The sequence below is a fragment of the Heptranchias perlo genome, chromosome 27 (assembly GCF_035084215.1).
Source record: "Heptranchias perlo isolate sHepPer1 chromosome 27, sHepPer1.hap1, whole genome shotgun sequence".
Classification (NCBI taxonomy): Eukaryota; Metazoa; Chordata; class Chondrichthyes; order Hexanchiformes; family Hexanchidae; genus Heptranchias; species Heptranchias perlo.
Window position 1 is genome coordinate 30,418,894 of NC_090351.1, and position 25,454 is coordinate 30,444,347.

The 25,454-nt window shown below is 43.2% G+C and overlaps 1 protein-coding gene across 1 annotated transcript in view; it reads right to left on the reverse strand.

Annotated features, from left to right (window-relative positions):
- Positions 1-321: 321 nt before the first annotated feature.
- LOC137344723 (decorin-like) overlaps positions 322-25,454 on the reverse strand; it is a 47,887-nt gene continuing 22,754 nt past the window's right edge. The window contains exons 3-8 of the mRNA XM_068007855.1: positions 20,603-20,715; positions 16,690-16,903; positions 14,495-14,608; positions 14,165-14,258; positions 4,417-4,555; positions 322-1,176 (exon numbers count right to left, since the gene is read on the reverse strand). Of these exons, the coding sequence (XP_067863956.1) occupies positions 982-1,176; positions 4,417-4,555; positions 14,165-14,258; positions 14,495-14,608; positions 16,690-16,903; positions 20,603-20,715 (869 nt within the window). The 3' untranslated portion in view covers positions 322-981. The remainder of the gene's footprint in view (positions 1,177-4,416; positions 4,556-14,164; positions 14,259-14,494; positions 14,609-16,689; positions 16,904-20,602; positions 20,716-25,454) is intronic.

The following is a 25,454-nucleotide window of genomic DNA, read 5'->3' on the forward strand; positions in this document are numbered from 1 at the left end:
AGGCCGAATGGCCTCCTTCCATATAGTAACCATTCTATGATTCTATGAAGGGTGCAGGAAAGAGTCTAGCTAAACAGGCACGCCGTGAGATGCCCTGCTCCAGCAAATTCCGGCCCATTTATAATTTCCTCATCTTGTTCCTACCTCTTAACTCCTTCGTATTCAAGAACCCATCCAGCTCTGCTTAGATAATTCAGCAGATTTTACTGTCTTCAGTTGTACTTTATTCTACTGATTCCAAGCATGAGGAAATAACCCCTCCTTTTCACCATCTTCAGCACTTATACATTACTTTACATTCAACGGTGCCAAAATGCTGTATAAATTCATTTGATTTTATTCAAATCTTTGGCACTTACAACTTTCCCGCATAGGAGCATGCAGTACCATACAAGAGTCAGCTGTTATCATCGGCCCAGAATCTGCATTGTAGCAATGCTCTTGCATGCATCGCTGCTGCCCCAGTCCGTACATCCCGAGAAATTCTGGAGCGTCGTGCACCTAGTGTTGCCACTTAAGGAATGTTACTGATAACTAAATAAACGCGTGGCTTCTGGTACATTGAATAGACTGTTTACCACCAAATAATATCAATATATCAATTTGAACATTGTTACATTTTTATTATGCAAACTGCAATGAAAAGCTTGATCGAGACCTGTTCTCTTATGAACTCATGTTATTTGTGCATATTGCAGTACATGACGCAGAACATGCCTGTGTATAGTTTTGGCTCAAGAAATGGCAAACGTATAAAAAAAAGGTGGAAAAAACACCCACTTAAAGTAGTAGCAGAGTGAATGTAGTGAGTGTAGAAAGAAAATGTTGCTGCTATTTTTTTTACTTTATATTCACTCAGCAAATATATTCACTATTCAGCAGTTCATTTAAGGAAGTCGACTGTACAGATGGAAGTAAATGGTCTGGAGTTTGGTATCTGGCACCAGGTTCAGTCAATTGCGTTATATTGATAACGAGGCCTTAGTTGGGTCGCTCCAGTTGGATAAATATCCAGTCTAAAGCACAGCGGAAGACTCCAGGTTCAATTTCCCAGTATGGAATAGGATTCCCATACAGGCTGATCCTGCTGTATGAGCTCTTCTTTGGATCATCAATCTTAGGGCAAAAGTCGCTGTCTTTTATATGAGCTATCTGGTTGTCATTGAGATAGAGAGCCTGCAATTGGTATCAGAAAAAAAAACAATGAATTCTGAACATAACATGTTACTTCCAACAAAATACGTAAAAGCAGAGCTCAGTGTTAATTGCATTTGTAGGGGTTGTGAAATAAAGTGACAATCCTTTCACTGTACTTTGTCAGTATAATCAAGTGTAAGCACATCAAGTGTAAAGTGCTACACATAGGATGGAAAACTTGACCACATGCATATTCCACAAATGTTGTTGAAATAACTGAGGACGAAGCTGAACGTCCAAGAAGTCTTAATAGACTTGACACTAACCATGTGCAACCAAGGCAGAGTAGTAATTAACAAAGCTAATACTATGCTGAACTACATAACCAAAACAGTAGCATACAAGTCAGGGGAGGAGATGATCAAACTGTAGTGCGCTCTGGTCAGACCCCATCTTGAATGTCGCGTTGAGTTCTGGTCGTCAAGTAATGAGACACACATTCAAGCACCGGAGGCAATGCCACAAGGGCAGATGTCCAGTGTCAGGGGTCTGAGTTACAAGGAAAGACTAAAGGAACTTTGGTTTTTCAGGCTGGAAAGGAAGCACCTGAAAGGTAATCTTCTAGAGGTTTTGTTAAAAAAGTATAGGAAAAGTTAACCCAGAATATTACTTCAAACTGTGGGAGTAGAATGATGAGTCACAGGTTTAAAATAACTTAAGGTAATTTTAGGAATGAATCAAGAAATTCTTCTGCACACATAAAGTGATCAATTTGTAGAATAAACTTCCAGACAGAGTAATGGAGGCACGAGCAATGGAATCATTTAAGAAACAATTGGATACCACAACGGGGGGCTGTTAGGATCTCCTTAGATGGATTAATTAATGTCGGCTGAATGAACTTTGGAAGAGGAAGGCAAATCATTTATTCACAAGCAACATCCACTGCCAAGTGGCTCGAACGATATGATGAAGAAATCCAGCTTGGGATAGTGAATGTTTTCATCATCCGGATGCCATCATTCATTCGAGGCATTTATTGTGGCCAGCTTGTAGTCTGTAGTTGTGCTATAAAACGTTATACCTATGTTATGAAACTTTCCACAGATTTTTGATTCCTATAAAAAGGAAAATAACGATTATCTGTTTTGTTCATGAGGCAAGAGATTCCAGGAAGTTTTGAAGCCGAAGAGAAGTATTTTTTATGTGTTGAAAAGGCAAGGTTATAGTCTGGATTTTCCAACAAAACAGCACGGCTGACAGCAATCTACACGGGTGACATTTTTCATCCTCTCCTTCAATCAGTTCACTTGGTGGAAAACCCTGGGAAAGCAGAATGATACCAGGGCATAAACTTGGCTTGTATTCCCTCGAATTTAGAAGGTTGAGGGGTGATCTTAAAAAAGTAAGGAACTGATAATTCAGTTGCATAAAGCCTTGGTCAAACCCCATCTGGAGTACTGCGCTCAGTTTTGGGCACTGAACCTCAGGAAAGATATATTGGCCTTGGAGGGGTACAACGCAGATTCACCAGGGCTTATAGAGTCACATTATGAGGACATGTTGTAATTTGGTTTGTATTCCCTTGAGTTTAGAAGGCTAAGGGGTGATCTAATTAAAGTCTTTAAAATGATAAAGGGTAGCTACAGAGAAACCATTTACTCTGGTGAAGGAATCCAGAACAAGGGGGCATAATCTTGACATTCCATATAGGAGTGAAATCAGGAAGCACTTTTACAAACAAAGGGTAGTGGAAATCTGGAACTCAATCCCCCAAAAGGCTGTGGATGCTGGGTCAATTGAAATTTTTAAGTCTGAGATCGATAGATTTTTGTTGGGTAAGAGTATCAAGGGATAAAGTGTTGAGATACAGAACGGCCATGATCTAATTGAATGGCAGAACAGGCCTGTTTTTATGTTTCTAAGTACACCAGGGAAGTGAGCTGATTTTCAATATTACTGATATTTCTTGTCACAAACTTCGCAAGTGAGTCAGGAGCAACAAACAAGTCAGTAATCACCTTAAAATTCTTGTTTTCCCAACTTTGCCTGAAGTCATTCATTTTTTGTTTGTGTTTTTGGGCAATGCAATCAAAGGTTTTCTTCTTCAGTTTTTTCCATCCTCTCCTAAAGGCTGGGACATGGTTCCACAGGCCCTGCTTTCCCTCTTGTATCCTACCTAAGTGGTCATTCTTGACCAATGAGCCTACATAATGTCTGCAGGCTATTCAGCATGATGAGGCTTTCCAGCAGGAATCATTGGCTAGCAATCGGGGGGTGGGATCTTTGGCCGATATTTCCTCTTCCTTTAGCCCACAGATGCCGAGACAAATTGTAGCACCCTTAGAACTGCCCTGGCTGAGATCAACTAATGCCACATAGCTCAAGGATCTTCCAGGCCTGTTTAGTTTAGTTCCATACTGAATCATTCAGTCACCAACTAAACCTTTGGAGCAGCTGTGAACCAAAGTTCTTGAGACCTGAGGAGGGAATTTCCTCCGCGATCCCACCCGAAATCGTGTGGAACCACGGCAGAAATGATATGAAAATGTGATGGTGAGGCCCACTGCCTCCTCATGACTGGGATTGCCCTCCTCCCAACCCCCATCAGGATTGCTGCTGCCCACCCCTTCTCCGCCCTCCGTGTGCAAAAGGGCCCAGGTGCCCGGCGGATATTCTTTCTTTCCCCCCTGTGTTACCGCCACTTTCCGCGATCGCCATGGCATAGACCCTGGGAAGAATTTGCCTTCCCCCCACTAGTCCTTCTGAAAATCAAACGTTTAACAATTATTTATTAATTTGTTGTATCCAAGTCCTGCAATCATCCATTAAAATGATTGTGTTACTCTCCTCGATGACTGTGGTACTAAAGAATTCAATTTAAATGTTCTCATAAGAAGCTATAGGGTTTGATGGTCCCAGAGGTTCTCCCATGAAAATACTGACCAGTTCCCAACCTATTAAGATTCCAAGATTGAAAAAGCAACTGCACGCAGGTCACCCCATCTAAGCCCAATCTTACTTGATCACAGCGGCAGACAGGAGCTTTAACCCAGTCAAGAAATCTGTCTCTGAGAATGACAAGTCGTGTTAACAAATTAGTTTTCTGTTTAGAAGGAGACAGCCAGTTTCTTTCCATCTTTTCAATCTTCCATAAGCGGACAGAAGAGCCAATGTATCAAGACCTCATTTCCCTCACTGTCTCATTTCAACGTAAGGTAACGACTGGTTTCACATACTAACATCACCCATTTCTTCTCCTGTACGTCAGCACCTTACCATGATGTTTTTGTGCTGGGGTAAGCCTGGAGGAATGGCAAACAATCTGTTGTTGTCCAAGTGGAGATCCTGGAGCTTTGGCATGTGACTGAGAGTCTTATTAGCAAAATATCTGATTTTGTTGGAACTCAGCCTTAACCTGCAAATAGTAAAAAGAAAATATGAGAACTATAAGGAGCTCTGAGCAATATAATGCTGCTAAAACTGAACAGAACTCTCGTACAAAAAGTGAGGGGGCAGATTGGCCATATGGGAAATTGGGAGTACCCCTGTGAATGGTTCCATAGCACTGTATTATCAGCGCTCCCCTTTATCCATGGGAATCCTAAAGAATCCTGTGGTCTTTCAGGGGAGCTAGTCCATCCCTGCAAAGTGACCCCAACATCCTGCCATTAAACTGAATGGAACATTCACCTAATGATATAGGGCCCCAAATTCCTGGGTTGGGGTAGAATGGAAAAGAATACTTCTGATAAGGAATGTGATGGAACCTGGTTTTTCTGCGACTGCACTGTGCCCCTTTAAATTTTGGTGGGGAGGTGTGGGCGGACCTCCTACCTGCCCTTACATCATGGGGGCATGTCTGGGGGACCATGGGAAATTTCGTCCAGGACGCCCTCATAAGGCCTCATTGGGAACTCACGCAGCTGAAAGCTGTTGTGGGTTCCACAAAGGCTGGCTGAAAGGCCACAAACCTTTTCCAAGCAAAGATAACCAACCCAAAGAGGATTGGTTATCTTCAGGGGAAGCCTTACCGGCTTCATTGGGAGCCGAAGAAAAGCAAAAGTCTCCTTTTCCGGGACTCTCTTCCACCCTTGAAATGGCATGGAGTGGGCTTCAATTTTGCAGGCCTCTGTCGGGGTCAGTGTCACCGATTGTGCCCTTTCAGGCACTAGCGGCCTATCCCAACCATGAAGTTGACCCTGTCCCCAGGACCTGGGAAGGTCAACTTCATGGTTGGGATGGGCCGCTAGTGCCTGAAAGGGCACAATCAGTGTGTATGGGAGCGGCCGGGAGTTCAACTCTGCTGCACTTACACCAGCAGAGAGGGACTTCAGGAATGTTGACCCCCGTATAATCCAAAGTGCCAAATCCAAAGAATTCTGGGGCCAAGCCAAATTCTGAGCAGCTGAATTTAAATAAGATCATATTTGTTTTGTATTTGGAGCTTGGTGCGTGCATAACTGCTGCCGATGGTTGACCTCTTGAACTTGGAAAAAATTTCCAGATCACAGCTGTGCGTGTACAGAACCTCCCACATGTATAATAGTGATTTTCTGGAGAACATCTGCTTTTTTCACCATGTCAATCTTGGCTCAGCAAAATCACAACTTTGCGTGTCAAAAATGAATGGATCCCAACATCTGCATTAAGCCTAGTTCCCTCTGTTAACATCTGCTGTGATAATACAGCAAACCTCATCATGATTGGAAAACAACAGAGCACTGTTAATACTGAACTGCACATGCCTTACCTCATATTTCACCCCCCCTCCCCAAGGCACTGACTCTTTGCTGGAGTATGGCTTCATAGCCAGTAGTTGCACTCCAGTACTTCATCCACATAGCCACTTTTCATTTGTGAATCCAGATACAATGAGTATCACAGCTGATCATGGTCCTGCCTTTACCCGATATCCACATGTACACACTTCCGTCAGGAGTGGCCGGATGAAGATCAGGAATGGGAATCCTGGCCAATTTTCCCCTCCTAATCCAGATGTGGTAAGGACACCTCCAGTGTCTCTAGCACCAACCACCCCAGCTGAATCAGATAACTCAGCACAGAATGGACATCAAACCCGGGATCTTCCTGGCCTGTGCGGCTCAGCTGCTTAATGGAAACATTTTGGGAGCTCCATGTCAACCATCTCCATCTACTATTCACTTCAATTTCTCTTTTCTTGTTCTATCCCTGCAGCACACACTGTCACTAGAAAATTATGTAACCCCCAACTCCCAAGCATTCATTAAGTGGGAGATGAAGAACTAAAGTTACATAGGAACATAAAAAAGGCCAATGTCCATCTAGTTCACCTTATACCATCCTGGTAGTCGCATGATACAATGATAATGGAGTTGTTGACTAATCATGGCAATCAACATTATTGTCCCTGTCAATTTCTAGTAAGTTGCAATCTCCAACTATTATACTTGGTCCCTTACTAGTTGTCTTCTTTATCTCATCCCACAATTCCAGATCAAGGCTTTCACCTGATCTGGGGTCCTATAGCATTCCTCCAGTAATAGTTTACCTCAGATGCCAGCTATTAATTCAACCCAAAGTGATTCTGTGTCTGCTGTTTTGTTTTTTATATTCTCTCTCACTTGCGCCTCAATGCTGGAGTTTATATATACTGCCGCGCCACCTCCTTTTCTCCCAATACAGTCTCTTCGAAACAATTTACATCCTTTCAGATATGTATATCAATTTTTTTGTCTGATTACGTGCATGTGAAGCGTCTTGGGACATTTTTACCACGTTAAAGGCACCACATAAATGCAAGTTATAGTTGATGTTATATCCTATTGATGTTAGTGAGATTTAGAAAAAAAAGGCACAATGAACATCCATGACCATTCCAATGTACTCCCACTGTAACTTCCGTGGGAGCACCCTAAGAATCAGAAATTAGGCTAGGACCTGGTCTTAAGTCTGAGTATCTTGAATGGTATTAAGGGGATGGACCAATCACCCACCCCACAAAAGGCCATTGATGTAGGAGTGGATGGGACTTCCTATGTTGGGAGTTCCTTGCATTCCCGTCTTTAATTGTACCAGGCGTAGCATTGGTGGAGGTTTTTTTTAATTAGTTCGTGGGATGTGGGCATCGCTGGCGAGGCCGGCATTTATTGCCCATCCCTAATTGCTCTTCAGAAGGTGGTGGTGAGCCGCCTTCTTGAACCACTGCAGTCCGTGTGGTGAAGGTTCTCCCACAGTGCTGTTATGAAGGGAGTTCCAGGATTTTGACCCAGCGACGATGAAGGAACGGCGATATATTTCCAAGTCAGGATGGTGTGTGACTTGAAGGGGAACGTGTAAGGTGGTGGTGTTCCCATGTACCTGCTGCCCTTGTCCTTCTAGGTGGTAGAGGTCGCGGGTTCGGGAGGTTCTGTCGAAGAAGCCTTGGTGAGTTTTTGCAGTGCATCCTGTGGATGGTGCACACTGCAGCCACTGTGCGCCGGTGGCGAAGGGGGTGAATGTTTGGGGTATACTTGGTAGACCAGGCATCCCTACATGGAAATGGGGCCCACTTAAGGGTCCAGGCAGGATCGGGGTCTGGACCCCTTAAGGGGAAGCTCAGTTTAAAAAAAAGTTTCAATGCTGTCTCATAACAAAAGGGACCACTGGTGGAATATTAATGTTCCTTCAGGGGGAATCCCAGTAATTCCATTTATCCCACAACCATCAGCCTTCTCAGTATGGTTGGCGCCCTGGATGAGCGCCACTGGTGCAGGCATATACCATAGGTAAGCAAATTAAGGAACCTATGCCCGACCTTGGAAAGTCCACCAAGGTGAGCGGTAGAGATTCCCAGAGAGCACAGCTTGGCACTTGTGCCGTGATGCACTCCACCATAGATTTTCAGAGCCAATGTGTTTACCTCAAATCCACATGCACACTTCTAAACAGCATTCGTCCAGGGTTCCTTCTATCAATCACTCAGTTGATAAATGCTTTATCTCAGGACTAGGGTGGGGGACAAAGGACAGATAGGGCTGCCAATCCTGATTGGCACACATTGAAAAGTGGGTGCGATACAGGATCAGGCTAGACTGTAATGCCTTCCACGGTTGTACAGTTTGCTAATACTTACTCTCTATGAACATATGAAAATGACGGACAGGTAAAGACCTACTGTCCCATACAGTTGTGGTGCCTGGTGCATCACGGTGCATACACTCCCCACCCACCATGTAATCTCCTGCAAGAAGCAGTAAACCAGATAAAAAGGCCAGGCCAATTAGAGAAAAACAGAACTGGAAAATTCCTCTCCAGCACCCCCCGCCCCCCCACCTTTAAGCGGTCAAAACTAGTCCAGGACATCACATTGGCCCCGATTTAAGTAACGGGATACTTAACTCTTATACGAGGTGATCTCTGCCCCAGCCAGAAACAGGCCCAGCTCTCGCTTGTAGGAATACAGCGAATCAGCGTTCACCATATTAGCTGGCAACCTGTTCCGCAGGCCCACTATTCGCTGGGAAAAGAACCACTGCCGAACATCCAAGTTCTGTCCTTACATAACATGTTCGGGCTCACACATGAGGAATGCCCCAGGCGCAGTATCAGAGGGCCGCTGGGACTCATGAAACCACACCCCATGAAAGAAGCAAAGGAGAATGGGCAAAAAAAGTGCACCTCAGACTAATATTTAGAAATTGTTATATAATTACTGCGAAATTCAGGAGAAGTGAACATCCCAAGTTGGGACAAACAGTGCAATCAATTTCAGGAATTTCCTTTTGGGATGCCTGATCATTCTAATTATTTTTTAATTTGTCAAACCATCAGAATGGACTGGAACACATGCCTGAAACATTCTATAGCTGACTGGGTAAACCTCAGCTATTAATCGTACTGCTAGATCTTTTCATAGCTCTCTGACAGCATGACTAAAGCTGAAAAGAACAGAAGAGTAGACGCAAGTAAATATTTCACTATCTCTAGAAATGGTGCCCAACTTTTGCACTGGTACCTCGATTTTTCTTTGTAAATATGAGCAGAGACACATTACGAAAACTTGAGTTTAACTGTTTGGTGAGGGAATTGTGAAAGGGGAGATCAGAGTTTAATTGCACTCCAGGCTGCAAGTTGGAACCTGGGAAGAAATGTGCAGCTATTTTTTTTGTTTTTGAGTGTGATTGCTCCTTCTTTAAGGTATGTTCCATTTGTGGGGGAGTTTCTCTGTACATTCCAAATGACTGGTTGTCATAGTATCATAGCTGGTACAGCGCAGGAGCTCGTCATTCAACTCATCGTGCCTGGGTCGGCTCTTTGAAAGAGCTATCCAATTAGTCCCATCCCCCTGCTCTTTCACCGTTGCCCTGTAAATGTTTTCCCTTCAAGTATTTATCTAATTCCCTTTTGAAAGTTACTATTGAATCTGCTTCCACCACCCTTTCCAGATCATAACAACTCGCTGCGTAAAAAAATGTTTCCTCACGTCGCCTCTGGCTCTTTTGCCAATTACCTTAAATCTGTATCCTTTAGTTATCGATCCTTCTGCCACTGGAAACTGTTTCTCCTTCTTTACTTTGTCAAAACCGTTCATGATTTTGAAACCACCATCAACTCTCCCCTTAACCTTCTCTGTTCTAAGGAGAACAACCCCAGCTTCTCCAGTCTCGCCACATAACTGAAGTCCCTTATCCCTGATACCATTCTAATAAATCCCTTCTGCACCCTCTCTAAGGCCTTAACATTTTTCCTAAAGGGTGGTGCCCAGAATTGGACACAATACTGCAGCTGAGGCTTAACCAGTGTTTTATAAAGGTTTGGTGAGCAAGTGTGGGATTCCATGGAAGGTTACCGCATTTATAGTCAGAGAACAATACTTGGTGATTACAGATAATCTTTCCAACTGCCCGTTGTCAAGGCAATCAAAGTGTTCAGACAGAGTGATGTTACCTACAGGACCACCGAATACACAAACGGCCATAACAAAAGACAGACAGAGAGAGAGAGAGAAACATCCAAAAGGAAGAGAAAGACAGAGAATGACCCGTTGTGTTAAAAACAGATAACTTTTTTTCGCTGGTGGGGTTACGTGTAGAGTGACATGAACCCAAGATCCCGGTTGAGGCCGTCCTCATGGGTGCGGAACTTAGCTATCAATTTCTGTTCGACGATTTAGCGTTGTCGTGTGTCTTGAAGGCCGCCTTGGAGAACGCTTACCCGAAGATCGGTGGCTGAATGTCCTTGACTACTGAAGTGTTCCCCAACTGGGAGGGAACCCTCCTGTCTGGCAATTGTTGCGCGGTGTCCGTTCATCCATTGTCGCAGTGTCTGCATGGTCTCGCCAATGTACCATGCTCCGGGGCATCCTTTCCTGCAACATATGAGGTAGACAACGTTGGCCGAGTCACAGGAGTATGAACCATGTACCTGGTGGGTAGTGTCCTCTCGTGTGATGGTGGTGTCTGTGTCGATGATCTGGCATGTCTTGCAGAGGTTGCCGTGGCAGGGTTGTGTGGTGTCGTGGACGCTGTTCTCCTGAAAGCTGGGTAATTTGCTGCGAGCGATGGTCTGTTTGAGGTTAGGTGGCTGTTTGAAGGCGAGTAGTGGAGGTGTGAGAGGCGAGGAGTGAGAGACTCTGCCGTCGTACCTCTCGCACACTCCGCAACCATCTCGTACACCAACTCTACAGCAGACGCCGCAACCTTGAAACCAAGATAGAGTCCATACTCTCAACCTGTACTCAGAACACAGCAGACCAGCTACGAGACACCGTCAAACAGACGAGGCAACGGAACTACGCCGCATACATGAAAACCAAGAGCAGGAACCTTGAGAAACTCGGCATCACCACCAGCATCAACCAAGCCTCCCCCGGTACCATGGTTGCAACCACAGGGAAGTCTATCGTCAATTTATCCGACCACACCCTTCAACCAGACGAAATCGAAGTTCTCAGCTGAGGGCTCAATTTCTGCCCCACCACCAAAATGGACCCCATTGGTCTCATGGCGGACACAGAGGAATTCATCAGGAGAATGAGACTCCGGGAATTCTTCCACAAATCCCAAGATTTCAGCAGTGAACCCAATGAGACAATCAACGATCCGGAACAGCAGACAGAGGGATCCGCGGTACAGCAACCGAAGAAGAAAGAGTCAAACTGGATTCCTCTGGAGGGTCGCTGCCCTAAGCTTGACATGTATGCTCAAGCTGTCAGGAAATGCGTCAATGGCAGATTCATCAGCCGCACTCACAAGACAGTCCAGAATGTCACCCGAGCTCAACGCAACACCATCGATGCTCTCAAGACCAACCGCAACATCGTCATCAAACCAGTGGACAAAGGAGGAGCCATCGTCATACAGAACAGAACGGACTATTGCAAAGAAGCATACCGACAACTGGACAACCAGGAACACTACAGACGGTTACCCGCAGATCCGACCAAGGAACACACCCACCAGCTCAACAAACTGATCAAGACCTTCGATCCAGAACTTCAAAGCATCCTACACGCTGTCATCCCACGTACTCCCCGCGTGGGAGACTTCTACTGCCTCCCAAAGATACACAAAGCCAACACACCCGGACGTCCTATCGTATCAGGCAACGGAACCCTGTGTGAGAACCTCTCTGGATACATCGAGGGCATCCTGAAACCCATCGTACAGGGAACCCCCAGCTTCTGTCACGACACTACAGACTTCCTACAAAAACTAAGCACCCACGGACCAGTTGAACCAGGAACACTTCTCACCACAATGGACGTCTCAGCACTCTACACCAGTATCCCCCACGATGACGGCATCGCTGCAACAGCCTCAGTACTCAACACCAACAACAGCCAATCCCCAGACGCCATCCTACAACTCATCTGCTTCATCCTGGATCACAATGTCTTCACCTTCGACAACCAGTTCTTTACCCAAACACACGGAACAGCCATGGGCTCCAAATTCGCACCCCAATACGCCAACATTTTCATGCACAAGTTCGAGCAGGACCTCTTCACTGCACAGGACCTCCAACCAACACTATACACCAGATACATAGACGATATTTTCTTCCTATGGCCCCATGGCGAAGAATCACTGAAGAGACTACACGATAACATCAACAAGTTCCATCCCACCATCAAGCTCACCATGGACTACTCCTCAGAATCAGTTTCTTTCTTGGACACACGAATCTCCATCAAAGACGGGCACCTCAGCACCTCACTCTACCGCAAGCCCACAGACAACCTCACGATGCTCCACTTTTCCAGCTCCCACCCTAACCACGTCAAAGAGGCCATCCCCTATGGACAGGCCCTGCGAATACACAGGATCTGCTCAGACGAGGAGGAACGCGACGGACACCTACAGACGCTGAAAGACGCCCTCGTATGAACGGGATATGACGCTCGACTCGTCGATCGACAGTTCCGACGGGCCACAGCGAAAAATCACATAGACCTCCTCAGAAGACTAACATGGGACGCAACCAACAGAGTACCCTTCATCGTCCAGTTCTTCCCCGGAGCGGAGAAACTACGCCATGTTCTCCGCAGCCTTCAACATGTCATCAATGACGACGAACACCTCGCTATGGCCATCCCCATACCTCTACTACTCGCCTTCAAACAGCCACCCAACCTCAAACAGACCATCGTTTGCAGCAAATTACCCAGCTTTCAGGAGAACAGCGTCCACGACACCACACAACCCTGCCACGGCAACCTCTGCAAGACATGCCAGATCATCGACACAGACACCACCATCACACGAGAGGACACCACCCACCAGGTACATGGTTCATACTCCTGTGACTCGGCAACGTTGTCTACCTCATATGTTGCAGGAAAGGATGCCCCGGAGCATGGTACATTGGCGAGACCATGCAGACACTGCGACAACGGATAAACAGACACTGCGCAACAATCGCCAGACAGGAGGGTTCCCTCCCAGTCGGGGAACACTTCAGCAGTCAAGGACATTCAGCCACCGATCTTCGGGTAAGCGTTCTCCAAGGCGGCCTTCGAGACACACGACAACGCAAAATCGAACAGAAATTGATAGCCAAGTTCCGCACCCATGAGGACGGCCTCAACCGGGATCTTGGGTTCATGTCACGCTACACGTAACCCCACCAGCGAAAAAAAGTTATCTGTTTTTTATATAACGGGCCATTCTCTGTCTTTCTCTTCCTTTCGGATGTTTCTCTCTCTCTCTCTCTCTCTCTGTCTTTTGTTATGGCCGTTTGTGTATTCGGTGGTCCTGTAGGTAACATCACTCTGTCTGAACACTTTGATTGCCTTGACAACGGGCAGTTGGAAAGATTATCTGTAATCACCAGTTATTGTTCTCTGACTATAAATGCGGTAACCTTCCATGGAATCCCACACTTGCTCACCTGACGAAGGAGAAAGCCTCCGAAAGCTTGTGATTTTCAAATAAAACAGTTGGACTATAACCTGGTGTTGTAAGATTCCTTACTTTTGTCAACCCCAGTCCATCACCGGCATCTCCACATTATAATGGTTTAGCATAACTTCCTTGCTTTTGTACTCTATGCCTCTATTAATAAAGCCCAGGATCCCATATGCTTTTTTAACAGCCTTCTCAACTTGTCCTGCCACCTTCAAAGATTTATGTATGTGCACCCCCTTTAAAATTGTACCATTCAGTTTATACTGCCTCGTCTCATTCTTCCTACCAAAATGTACTACTTCAGAGTTTCCCTGTACATTCCAAATGACTGGTTATCTTTCCATTTCTTTTAAAGATTGTTTGAAGAAATATGCAAATGAGCCACTTGCTTGCTAGTATTAATTTTAATGTAGAAAGAAATATGCAAAGGAGCTAATTAGCCACTAGTATTAATTTTAATGTAGAAAGAAAATAGCTCTCAAGGGGTTAAATTCTGATGAAAGGTTATCGGCCCGAAATGTTAACTCTGATTCTCTCTCCACGGATGCTGTCTGACCTGCTGAGTGTTTCCAGCATTTTCTGTTTTTATTTCAGATTTCCAGCATCTGCAGAAATAGTTTTCAAACGTTGCATTTCAGAGATGATGTATACTGTACCTGACCAAAGTGTTGAGGTTTTTGAAATCGTCCACTTCCACTTTGATAATTTTATTCCGGTCAAGGTGTATCTCTGATATTGAACTTGGCAGGTCTTGAAAACAAGTCAAAGTGAGGAGCGAGAGCATATTAAGAGTTAATTAATGACTTACACAGTGCCCTTCTCTTACATTAGTTAAAAGTAAGACAGTAGTTAAAAGTAAGAGTTTTAAATATGAAAGATTTAATTCAATCATGTAATTGGAAATAGTCAACTCTTGGTCCATTGACCAATTTACTTTTAAAATATTACTGATTAGTCTGAGCAGTGAGATATCCAACAGACCTCACCTTTCGGAATTTCAGAAAGTCCTGTCTCAGTAATCCGAAGATATGACAGCGTTTTCAACCCTTGAAAGGCCCCTTTTGCAACCCCTTTTGGCATCAGTGGATTTCTACTCAATTCTGTATGGGTTGGAAACATTTGTTAGGAAAGAAAAGCTTTTCATTGGAAATGTTTTTTTAAAAAGTTTTGAAACTATTTCAAATACCACTTTGAATTTTACAGCTCAGCAGACGACCACCTGGGCCATTTTGCCTGTGCTGGCTCTCTGAAAGAGGGAAACACTTGCTTGCATTCCCCTTACCCTTTGAAATGTTTTCTTTTTCAAATATCTATCAACTTCCCTTTTAAAAGCTAATTTAGATTCTCCTTCCAACAGTATTTCTGGTAGTGCATTCCACGCCTTAACAACTCTCTGCATAATAAAACAGTCTCCATTTATGCCCTCCAGTTACTGATTTACCAATCAGTGACCAGTGACCTATTTACCTCAAATTTGAACAATTCAATCAGATTTCCTCTTACACTTCTCTGCTCTAAGGAAAAGAACCCCAGTTTCTCTAGCCTTTCTTCACAACTAAAGCCTCTCATCCCTGATCTGATCATAATAAATCTCTTTTTTTTATTATTGGTTCATGGGATGTGGGCGTCGCTGGCGAGGCTGGCATTTATTGCCCATCCCTAATTGCCCTTGAGAAGGTGGTGGTGAGCCGCCTTCTTGAACCGCTGCAGTCCGTGTGGTGAAGGTTCTCCCACAGTGCTGTTAGGAAGGGAGTTCTTCTGTATCCTCTCCAGGGACTTAACATCCTTCTTAAAGCAGGGCATGCAAAACTGGACACAATTTTTATAGATTTAGCATTGCTTATAAAACCTTGGCTTCCATATGCTTTTTGAGAAAATATAATGCAGCATACTGAGCCCCTTCTTTCCAATAGACTAGGTGCAATTCGCACAATCATGAGTTCAATCCAAATCATTTTATTTCTGAAGCGAGGTAGGTGATCAAGAACATAACTGTCCAGAATTTCTAAGATATCAATCTAAAATTACAATTAACATTATACAAGCTAGTTGGGTGCATTCCATTGATGACTATTCAATGGTTCCATTAGGACTGGAGCCACAGGATTTCATGGAGTACCTGATCTTATAAATCAGTAGTAATCCTTGCGATCGACCTATTCATTTCTGTCTGACTCTGACACCCCAGCAGCTAGCTGAGAGATTATCAACTTCGTGCGGGACTGAACGAACCGTTATGTAAACCAACATGGACCAAATCAAATTCCTACAAGTTAAAATGTGTCAATAGAAGAAAAACATATTGAAGCATATTTCTCAGGTTGCAAATTGAACGACACTTTGAAGGGGAAAAAAACTTTACTTGCCAAATCAACCAGCAAGGCAACACAAATACTTCAGAAAAAAAGTATCTAAGCAAGAATTAGTTGTAATCATGAGAATGACTGCCTTAACCACCACAAGCCACTTGCCCAACAAAAATGACCCACCAGCACCCACCCCCAACACAGGCAGAATAAAGCAGTAGATGGAGTCTACTTAAGATAAGTGGTGAAAACCTTCAAGTTCACTGTAAAAGTAATCATGCAGTACTGCAAGAACCAGGCCAAGATGAAGAGAAGGGGATTTAAAAATCTAAAAATAAATGGAGAACCTTTTTCAACACATACGTAAAATAATTTTTTTTTGAAAAGAGTCACCAAGATTTCAGTGCTGCTTCGAAACCTATTGTCAGGCTGTTAGGAATGATTCATTCTAGTGAGAGGATCAACAGGGAAAGATGTCCAAAATGCCCCCAACATATATCTGAATGGGTTAATTCTATGGACAGGATAAGCAATTTTACTGGCGGCATGACTGATAATATTGACATTAATAACAGTATTTTACATTTTTTAACTAGAAATTTGATCAATGAGGCAGAGGATTGAGTTTAAAAAGATGCTTAAAAATTTGCGACAAGGCAGTAAAATGAAAATCCAGGATTTTTCACTCATGTTAAAGTGTAACATAATTCACTGACATTTGCAATTATCTTTAATTTATGGGTCTTTCCTAAAAATTAAATCTTCTGGAACACTTTAATATTGACGATGTATTTTCTAAATGATGAATTAGCATCTCATTAAACCAAAGACATTCACACGAAATGAATACGTGCGAGATTCAGAACTTTTCATACCGAGAGCAAACATGTTGGACATTCCGTCAAAGGGTTTCTTTTTCACATAGTTTATTTTGTTGTCACATATATGGAGTTCAAGGAGAGTCTTTGGCATGTTCTCTGGAACGTTACTGATTAGATTCTTGGAAAGGTATAACCTTCTGAGATTGTGGAGAAAGGAAAAGGCCATGGGATGGATCTTTTGCAGCCTGTTGTTCACAAGAATTAACATCTAAATTAAATTAGAAACAAACAAACAGAAAATGAATTGAGTATTCAGAAACAGACAAGGGCGTAATTTTCTGAGTGTGCAGTGGCAGAAGGGACCTCATCCGTTGCCAGTGAATATCAGAAAATCATGCGCATGCCTTCAGTATATACTTACAAAAATTACAGAAGAAAGAATGAACTTGCATTTTATATAGCGCCTTTCAGGGCCTCAGGACATTCCAAAGCACTTTACAGTCAATGAAGTACTTTTGAAGTGTAGTCACTGTTGCAATGTAGGAATCGCAGTGGCCAATTTGTGCACAGCAAGGTCCCACAAACAGCGATGTTATAATGATCAGATAATCTATTTTAATGATGTTGGTTGAGGACAAATGTTGACCAGAACTCCCCTACTCTTTTTCGAAATAGTGCCATGGAATCTTTTACATCCACCTGAGAGGGCTGATGGGGCCTCAGTTTAATGTCTCATCTGAACATGGCACCTCCCTCAGTACTGTACTGAAGTGTCAGCCTAGATCATGTGCTCAAGTCCTTGGAGTGGGAATTGAAACCACAGCCTCTGACTCATAGGCGAGAGTGCTACCAACTGAATCATGGCTGATACTTACCCCAGAATGAAAGGACAATTAAAAAAAAGCTTCTGCTCCATACAAATGCTGTTCAGTATAAATATGTTTTTTTTTTACTGAATTTGCTTGTACAATGCAATGCAGCATTTAGTCTATTCATATATGTAGTTACAATTAGACAAATATTTCACAAAAACTTTCAGGTTAGCTGTAGTAGTTCCTATTCCGATAGATGCAAACAACATCAGTGTTTTTAAAAGAGAATGTTAATAATTATATATAATGTGAAAGGCCACTTCATATAATAGTCATTTTTATTTGTGGACAATTGATAAAGGATCAAGCAGCTAACCTAAGTGTTTGGAGAACTGTTACTCCATGCATCTTTCTTCATTTCCTTGTGACATCACAAGGAAGTTAAATCTTGCCATTTCCTGTTTGAGTCATCAACTCAAAAGAAACCTTTTGAATCGTTTCATTTTTTTTTTACTGCTTTTTGTTCCATTGTAATTGCACAAAGTTTGTTGTTTGAAAATAGGAAACCGGTGACTGGGCGGTGCACTGAATTAGCATACGGACCTTTTATCTCTGGGCCTGATCTTGAATCCAGCACAGATTTAAAGGATGAAGATCTCCTTACTCAGTGACTAGTACTTCATAGGCTGTGAAGTGCTTTTGGAGTGAGAGGAGTTATAAAAATGCAAGTTCTTTCCTTGAGAAGGTAGTGGGTCTTCATCTTGAATGGCTGCAGTCCACATGGTGAAAGTACTCTCACAATGCTGTTCGGTAAGGAGTCCCAGAATTTTGACCCATCTTTAACCCCACATCTGTAATTCCCTCTGTAAACATTTGCACCTCCCTCTCCTCCTTTAAAACCTTCCTTAAAACCCACCTTTTGAACTAAACTTTTGGTCCTGCCTCCTAATATCTCCATCTTTAGCGTAATGTCCACTATTCAGTTTACCTCTGTGAAGTGCTTTTGGGCACTTTTTCTATGTTAAAAGCACTATATAAATGCAAGTTGTTGAGATAGCAGAGGCTCTGACCACAATTTTTCAGTTCAGTTTAGATATGAAAATTATGCTGGAATACTTTAGGGTAAGCCAGTGTAACACCTCTGTTCAAGAATTGTAAACAATTTTACAACACCAAGTTATAGTCCAACAAATTTATTTTAAAATAAATTTGTTGGAATATAACTTGGTGTTGTAAAATTGTTTACAATTGTCAACCCCAGTCCATCACCGGCATCGCCACATCATCTGTTCAAGAAGGGAGAGAAGGATAATTCAGGTAACTGTAAGGGAGTTATTCTAATGTTAATAGCAGACAAACTTTTGGTATCCATAAATAAAATTAGTTAGCTTTTAGAAATGTACGGGTTAATTAAGGACAATCGGCATGGATTTGTTAAAAACAAGTAATATTTATAAGAACATAGAAATAGGAGCAGGAGTAGGCCATATAGCCCCTCGAGCCTGCTCTGCCATTCAATAAGATCATGGCTGATCTTCTACTTCAACTCCACCTTCCCGCCCTATCCCCATATCCCTTGATTCCCTTAGTGTCCAAAAATCTATCGATCTCAGTCTTGAATATACTCAACGACTGAGTATCCACAGCCCTCTGGGGTAGAGAATTCCAAAGATTCACAACCCTCTGATTGAAGACATTTTTCCTTATCTTGGTCCTAAATGGCCAATAGTTTCTTTTGAAGAAGTGACTGATTGGATAGATAAAGGAATGCAGTAGATGTAATGTATATAAATTTTCAGAAGGCGTTCAAATAAGGCGTCTCACAGGAGGCTTGTTACAAAAATTCAGGTATATGACACAAGAGGTAATGTAGCAGTATGCATAGAAAGTTGGTAGATGGAGAGAAAGCAAAGGATTAGGGTTAATACAATATATATTGCTTGCATTAGAATAGACCCTAGGGATCAGTGACGGATCCACTTTTGTTCTTGGTATAATTAGATAATTTGTTATTGTGAACATAAGAAGCATGATATCAAAATTTGCTGGTGACGCCAAGGTAGGGGGTATGGCAAACATGAGGATAACTGCAAAAGACTTCCAGAAAACAGACAGATTAGCGGAATGAGCAGACAATCGCAAATGCAATTTAATGTGGAGAAGTGTGAGGCGATACACTTTGGGAGGAAAAACAAGGAATGGGAGTATCCACTCAATGGGAAAGTGTTGAAGGGTATGGATGAACAGAGAGGTCTAGAGTTTCAAATACAGAATTCCCTGAAAGTGCAAGTGCAAGTAGGTAAAGCAACAAAAAATACTAATAGCATTTCGGGTTTTATAAATAGAGCATAGAGTATATGAGTAAAGAAGTCATGATAAGCCTTTAGGGAACTGGGGGGAAGCACAAGGCAGTTAGAGTACTGTGAGCAGTTTTTTTTCCCATCATAGAAAGGACATTAAAGCCTAGATTCACCAGGATGATATCGGGAATGGGAAACTATAGTTATGAGGAGAAACTTGAGATACTGGGACTACTCCAATGGAGCAGAGAAGGCTAGGAGGAGAATTATTAGAGGTTTTTAAAATGAAAGAGGGTTTTCATCTGACTTGGTAGTTAGTGATGGTTGGTCATCAATTTAAAAATATCACTAAGAGAATGAGAAGAAAGATTAGGAGAAATGTCTTTTTGCAGAGAACTGTTGGAGCATGAAATTCTTTACCACGGGAAATGGTTGAGGTGGAGACTATTGCATTTTTTAAGGGAAAATTGGATAAATATTTGAACCAGGGGAAAATAAAGGGTATGGGGAAAGAGCAGGGCAATGGGATTAGTTTTGAATTGCTCTAGCAAAGAGCTAGCTAAGCCACAGTGGACTAAATGGCCTCCTTCTGTGGGGTAAACTCCTATGGTTCTAGGAAATAATATAAAGGATACAGATTTTGGGATTGGTATTTTTGAGCTCTATATCCAGTAAATCAGTGTGGACTTTTAGTAATTTCAGAGAACAGAAGCTTTACACAGTTGAATACAAACAAAAACTGACATAACCCGAATGAACATTAAGATTGTTTACAGCTGTTTCTTGATGGAAAATTACACTGTAAAATACCAGGCTCATTTTAATCAATGGGAATCTTTTGGCCAGTTTACTCACCAGAAGGTTCTTCAGATTTTTGAAGTCATTTTCCTTTAGCTCTCTGATCTTGTTATTCTGAAGATCCAGCAAAGTAGTCTCAGGTAGAATGTATGCAGGTACTTTGGTGAGACCTACAGCAGACAAAAGGCTATCTTAAACAATTTCAATTTTTGGCCCTATATACCGTACTTGAAGCATGTTAGCTCCTGTATCAAGGGTAGATTCATTGATAAGCTCTAAGGATATTAACTTCTGGCTGAATTTAATTTACATTTGAAATTGCACATATTATTTGACTACAGGGCTGCCATTACATCATAAATAAGAACATAAGAAATAGGAGCAGGAGTAGGCCTTCCGGCCCCTCGAGCCTGCTCTGCCATTCAACAAGATAATGGCTGATCTTCTATCTCAACGCCATTTTCCTGCAGTATCCCCATATCTCTTGATGCCTTTAATATCTAGAAATCTATCGATCTCTCTTTTGAGTGTACTCAATGACTGAGCCTCCACAGCCCGCTGGGGTAGAGAATTCCAAAGGTTCACCACCCTGAGTGAAGAAATTTCTCCCCATCTCAGTCCTAAATGGCCTACCCCTTATTCTGAGACTGTGACCCCCGGTTCTAGACTCCCCACCCAGGGGAAACATCCTCCCTGCATCTACTTTGTCGAGCCTTGTAAGAATTTTGTATGTGTCAATGAGATCACCTCTCATTCTTCTAAACTCTAGAGAATACAGGCCTAGTCTATTCAATCTGTCCTCATATGACAATCCCACCATCCCAGTAATCAGTCTGGTGAACCTTCATAACACTCCCTCTATTGGAAGTATATCCTCTCTTAGGTAAGGAGACCAAAATTGTACACAATACTCCAGGTGTGGTCTCACCAAGGCCCTATGTAATTGCAGTGAGACATCTTTACTCCTGTACTCAAATCCTCTTGTAATAAAGGCCAACATACCATTTGCCTTCCTAATTGCTTGCTGCACCTGCATGTTAGCTTTCAGTGACTCATGTACAAGGACACCCAGGTCCCTTTGAACATCAACATTTCCCAATCTCTCACCATTGAAAAAATACTCTGCATTTCTGTTTTTCCTACCAAAGTGGATAACTTCACATTTTTCCACATTATATTCCATCTGCCATGTTCTTGCCCACTCACTTAGCCTGTCTATATCCCCTTGAAGCCTCTTTGCATCCTCCTCACAACTCACATTCCCACCTTGGAAATAAACTTGGAAATATTACATTTGGTGCCCTCATCCAAATCACTGATATAGATTGTGAATAGCTGGGGCCCAAGCACCAATCCCTGCGGTACCCCACTAGTCACAGTCTGCCAACCTGAAGACTGTTTTCTGTCTGTTAAACAATTCTCAATCCATACCAGTATATTACCCCCAATTCCATGTGCTCTAACTTTGTTCACCAACCTCCTATGTGGGACCTTATCGAAAGCCTTCTGAAAATCAAAATACACCACATCCACTGGTTCCCCCTTATCAATTCTACTAGTTACATCCTCAAAGAACTCCAATAGGTTTGTCAAACATGATTTCCCTTTCATAAATCCATGTTGACTCTGCCAAATCCTAATATTATTTTCTAAGTGTCCTATTATCACATCCTTTATAACAGATTCTAGCATTTTCCCTACTACTGATGTCAGGCTAACAAATCTGTAGTTCCCTGTTTTTTTTCTCTGGGGTTACTTTTCCTACCCTCCAATCTGCAGGAACCGTTCCAGAGTCTATAGAATTTTTTTGGAAGATGACAACCAATGCATCCACTATCTCTATAGCCACCTCTTTCAAAACCCTGGGTTGTAGATCTTCAGGTCCTTGGGATTTATTGACTTTCAGTCCCATTAATTTCTCTAGTACTATTTTTTTACTAATACTAATTTCTTTCAGTTCCTCATTCTTGCCAGACCCTTGGCTCTCTAGTGTTTCTGGAAGGTCTTTTGTGTCTTCTTCCGTGAAGTCAGACACAAAGTGGGTGATTTTAACCTCCAAGAACGGGTGGGTTGGGGGCGGGTGGGAGTTGAAAATAGTTGTTTTTTGGGTCGCGACTGCAACTCGGCTTTATTTCTGGGTTTAACGTCGACGCGTAAAAGTACAGGCTTCCCACTGGGAATGCAAAGTCCAAAAATGTTGCGGTTGCGACCCAAAAAAACAACTATTTTCAACTCCCACCTGCCCCCAACCCAAACGTTCTTGGGGTTGAAAATTACCCACAAAGTAATTATTTACTTCCTCTGCCATTTCCTTATTCCCCATTATAAATTCTCCCGTCTGTCTGTAAGGGACCCACATTTGACTTCACTAGTCTTTTCCATTTTCCATACCTATAGAAGCTTTTACAGTCCATTTTTACGTTTCTCACTAGTTTACTCTCATATTCTATTTTCCCTTTCTTTATCAATTCCTTGGTCCTCCTTTGCTGAATTCCAAAATGATCCCAATTGTCAGGCTTACTGCTTTCTCTGGCAACCTCATATGCCTCTTCCTTTGATTTAATACTATCTTTAAATTTCTCTTTTTAGCCACTGTTGGACCACTTTTCCTGTTGGGTTTTTGTGCCTTAAAAGGAATATATATTTGTTGCAAATTATGTATTAATTCTTTAAATGCTAGCCATTGTCTGTCTACCGTCAAACCTTTTAATGTAGTTCCCCAATCAACCACAGCCAACTTGCACCTCATACCTTCGTAGTTTCCTTTGTTTAGATTTAAGACCCTAGTTTCGGATTGAACTATATCACTTTCATACTTAATGAAGAATTCCATCATATTATGGTCACTCCCTAAGGGCTCCTTTATAACAAGATTATTAATTAACCCTTTCTCATTGCACAATACTAGATCTAAAATAGCCTGTTCCCTGGTTGGTTCCTCAACATACTGATCTAGAAAACCATCTCGTCTACATTCCAGGAATTCGTCCTCCACAGTATTGGTGCTAATTTGGTTTGCCCAATCTATATGTAGATTAAAGTCCCCCATGATTACCGTATTACCCTTGTTACGTGCACTTCCAATTTCCTGCTTTATACCATGCCATTACTGTTTGGTGGTCTATAAACAACTCCCACTAACGTTTTCTGCCCCTTGCTGTTTCTTAGCTCCACCCAAACTAATTCTACACCCTGATCTTCTGAGCCAAGATCCTTTCTCAACATTGTACTGATATTGTACATTCTCATCCATTGTATTCTGGGTAACAGGCCACAGTGATGTTAGTGACACATGACCTAGTTTTGCTTTATAACTTTCAACAGAGTTTTGTTACATGATGGAAATATGCTTGTAAATGTACATACATTCAAAAGAAAAATTACAATAACAGATAAACAAACACAGGGCTGAAATTCCGCCAGGTCAATTTTGAGGCCTGAAATGGGCCTCCGCACATGGAGTGCATGCACCACCTGGAAGGCCCGAAGCTGGCCTGAAATTGGAAATCAGGCCCCATTGACCTGAGCCAATATTGCGTTGAATGTCTTTCGGGCGTCCTTTGGGCGCGGGACATTGGTCCCCGAAATTGGACCTCGTTGCGTCCATTTTACGCCCGTGAAACAGACACAATGAGGCCCAATTTCTACCCTATGATGTTTTATTGAAAACGCAAATGCATGCTAAATTTTTATTTGTGAAATGTTTTACTGGCTCCTTAATTCTCCATTCACTCAACCTCTGATTTGATGGCTTGCCATTTTCCATTCCAAAGGACTGGTGAATGTTAGAGAATTTTTCTTGTTCATGAATAAATTGGTTCCAGCTCAGACACCATGACATCTCCTGAATAGTACCGCCCAAAATGAATTGGACGAATAAGGAGTAACGAAACCCCTACAAGTACAATGTTCCAAGCTGGGTTTTCTATAAGAAAGTAGGAGAGAAATACAAGTCAATGACTGAAATTGTAACTAGAAATGTTGAGTTTGCATTTAAGTTTGGTCTAGTGCGTACGTTTCTCTTTTACAATTGTGACATTTTGTTAACTATGAAAGAAGGAACAAAAGTAGTTGATCCATTTATTAAAGGGTGGAAAAAACAACTGGGGCCCGATTTTAGCAGGCCTGTGGGTTCCCAGCGGGTGGTCCTCCGGGAGCGTGGAAAACGCGGACGGCTAATTGAGCGCGCCCCCCCGCGCGATCGCGGGATAATTAATCACATTAAGCCCTGCTTCCGGGTTCTCCGCTCCCCAGCTGCGTGCCGGCGGACTGCGCATGCGCACTACCGTTTACGCGATGTAGGAGCTCCACTTAAAGGGGCAGTCCCCCAAAACCCCTCCTGCTGCAATCAAGAGGCAACACAGGATGGCGCAACCCAGGGGCAAGGCTGCGCCACGCTTCTCGGACCTCGCGCTGCAGCTGATGCTGGAGGGCGTGAGGAGGAGGAGGGACACGCTGTTCCCTGCGGACGGACGCAAGTGCCCTGGCTCCGCCACCAGGAAGGCATGGGCAGAGGTGGCGGCGGCGGTCAGCAGCAGGGCCAACACCCCCAGGACATGGGAGCAGTGCCGCAAGCGGTTCAATGACCTCACTAGGTCCGGCAAGGTGAGTACACCAACGCACCCTCCCACAACCCGTCCCCACCATCACGCCAAACAGATCACAACCCCTCCTGCAGAGCCACCACAGCGCTCCCGCAGCAATCCTCACAGCCACTCACTCACCATCCTCGCCGTGCCCGCAAGTACCCACCGTCCCTGTCCCCACCCAAACACTACCACACACCCCAATCCCCATGCAATGGGATGGGCATGTGGCACACGCATCCTCCCATCCATCTGCCCCACGCTCAACCCACCCACACTGATGCTTGATGCGTCTCACTATGCAATACGCACCCACTCACGCA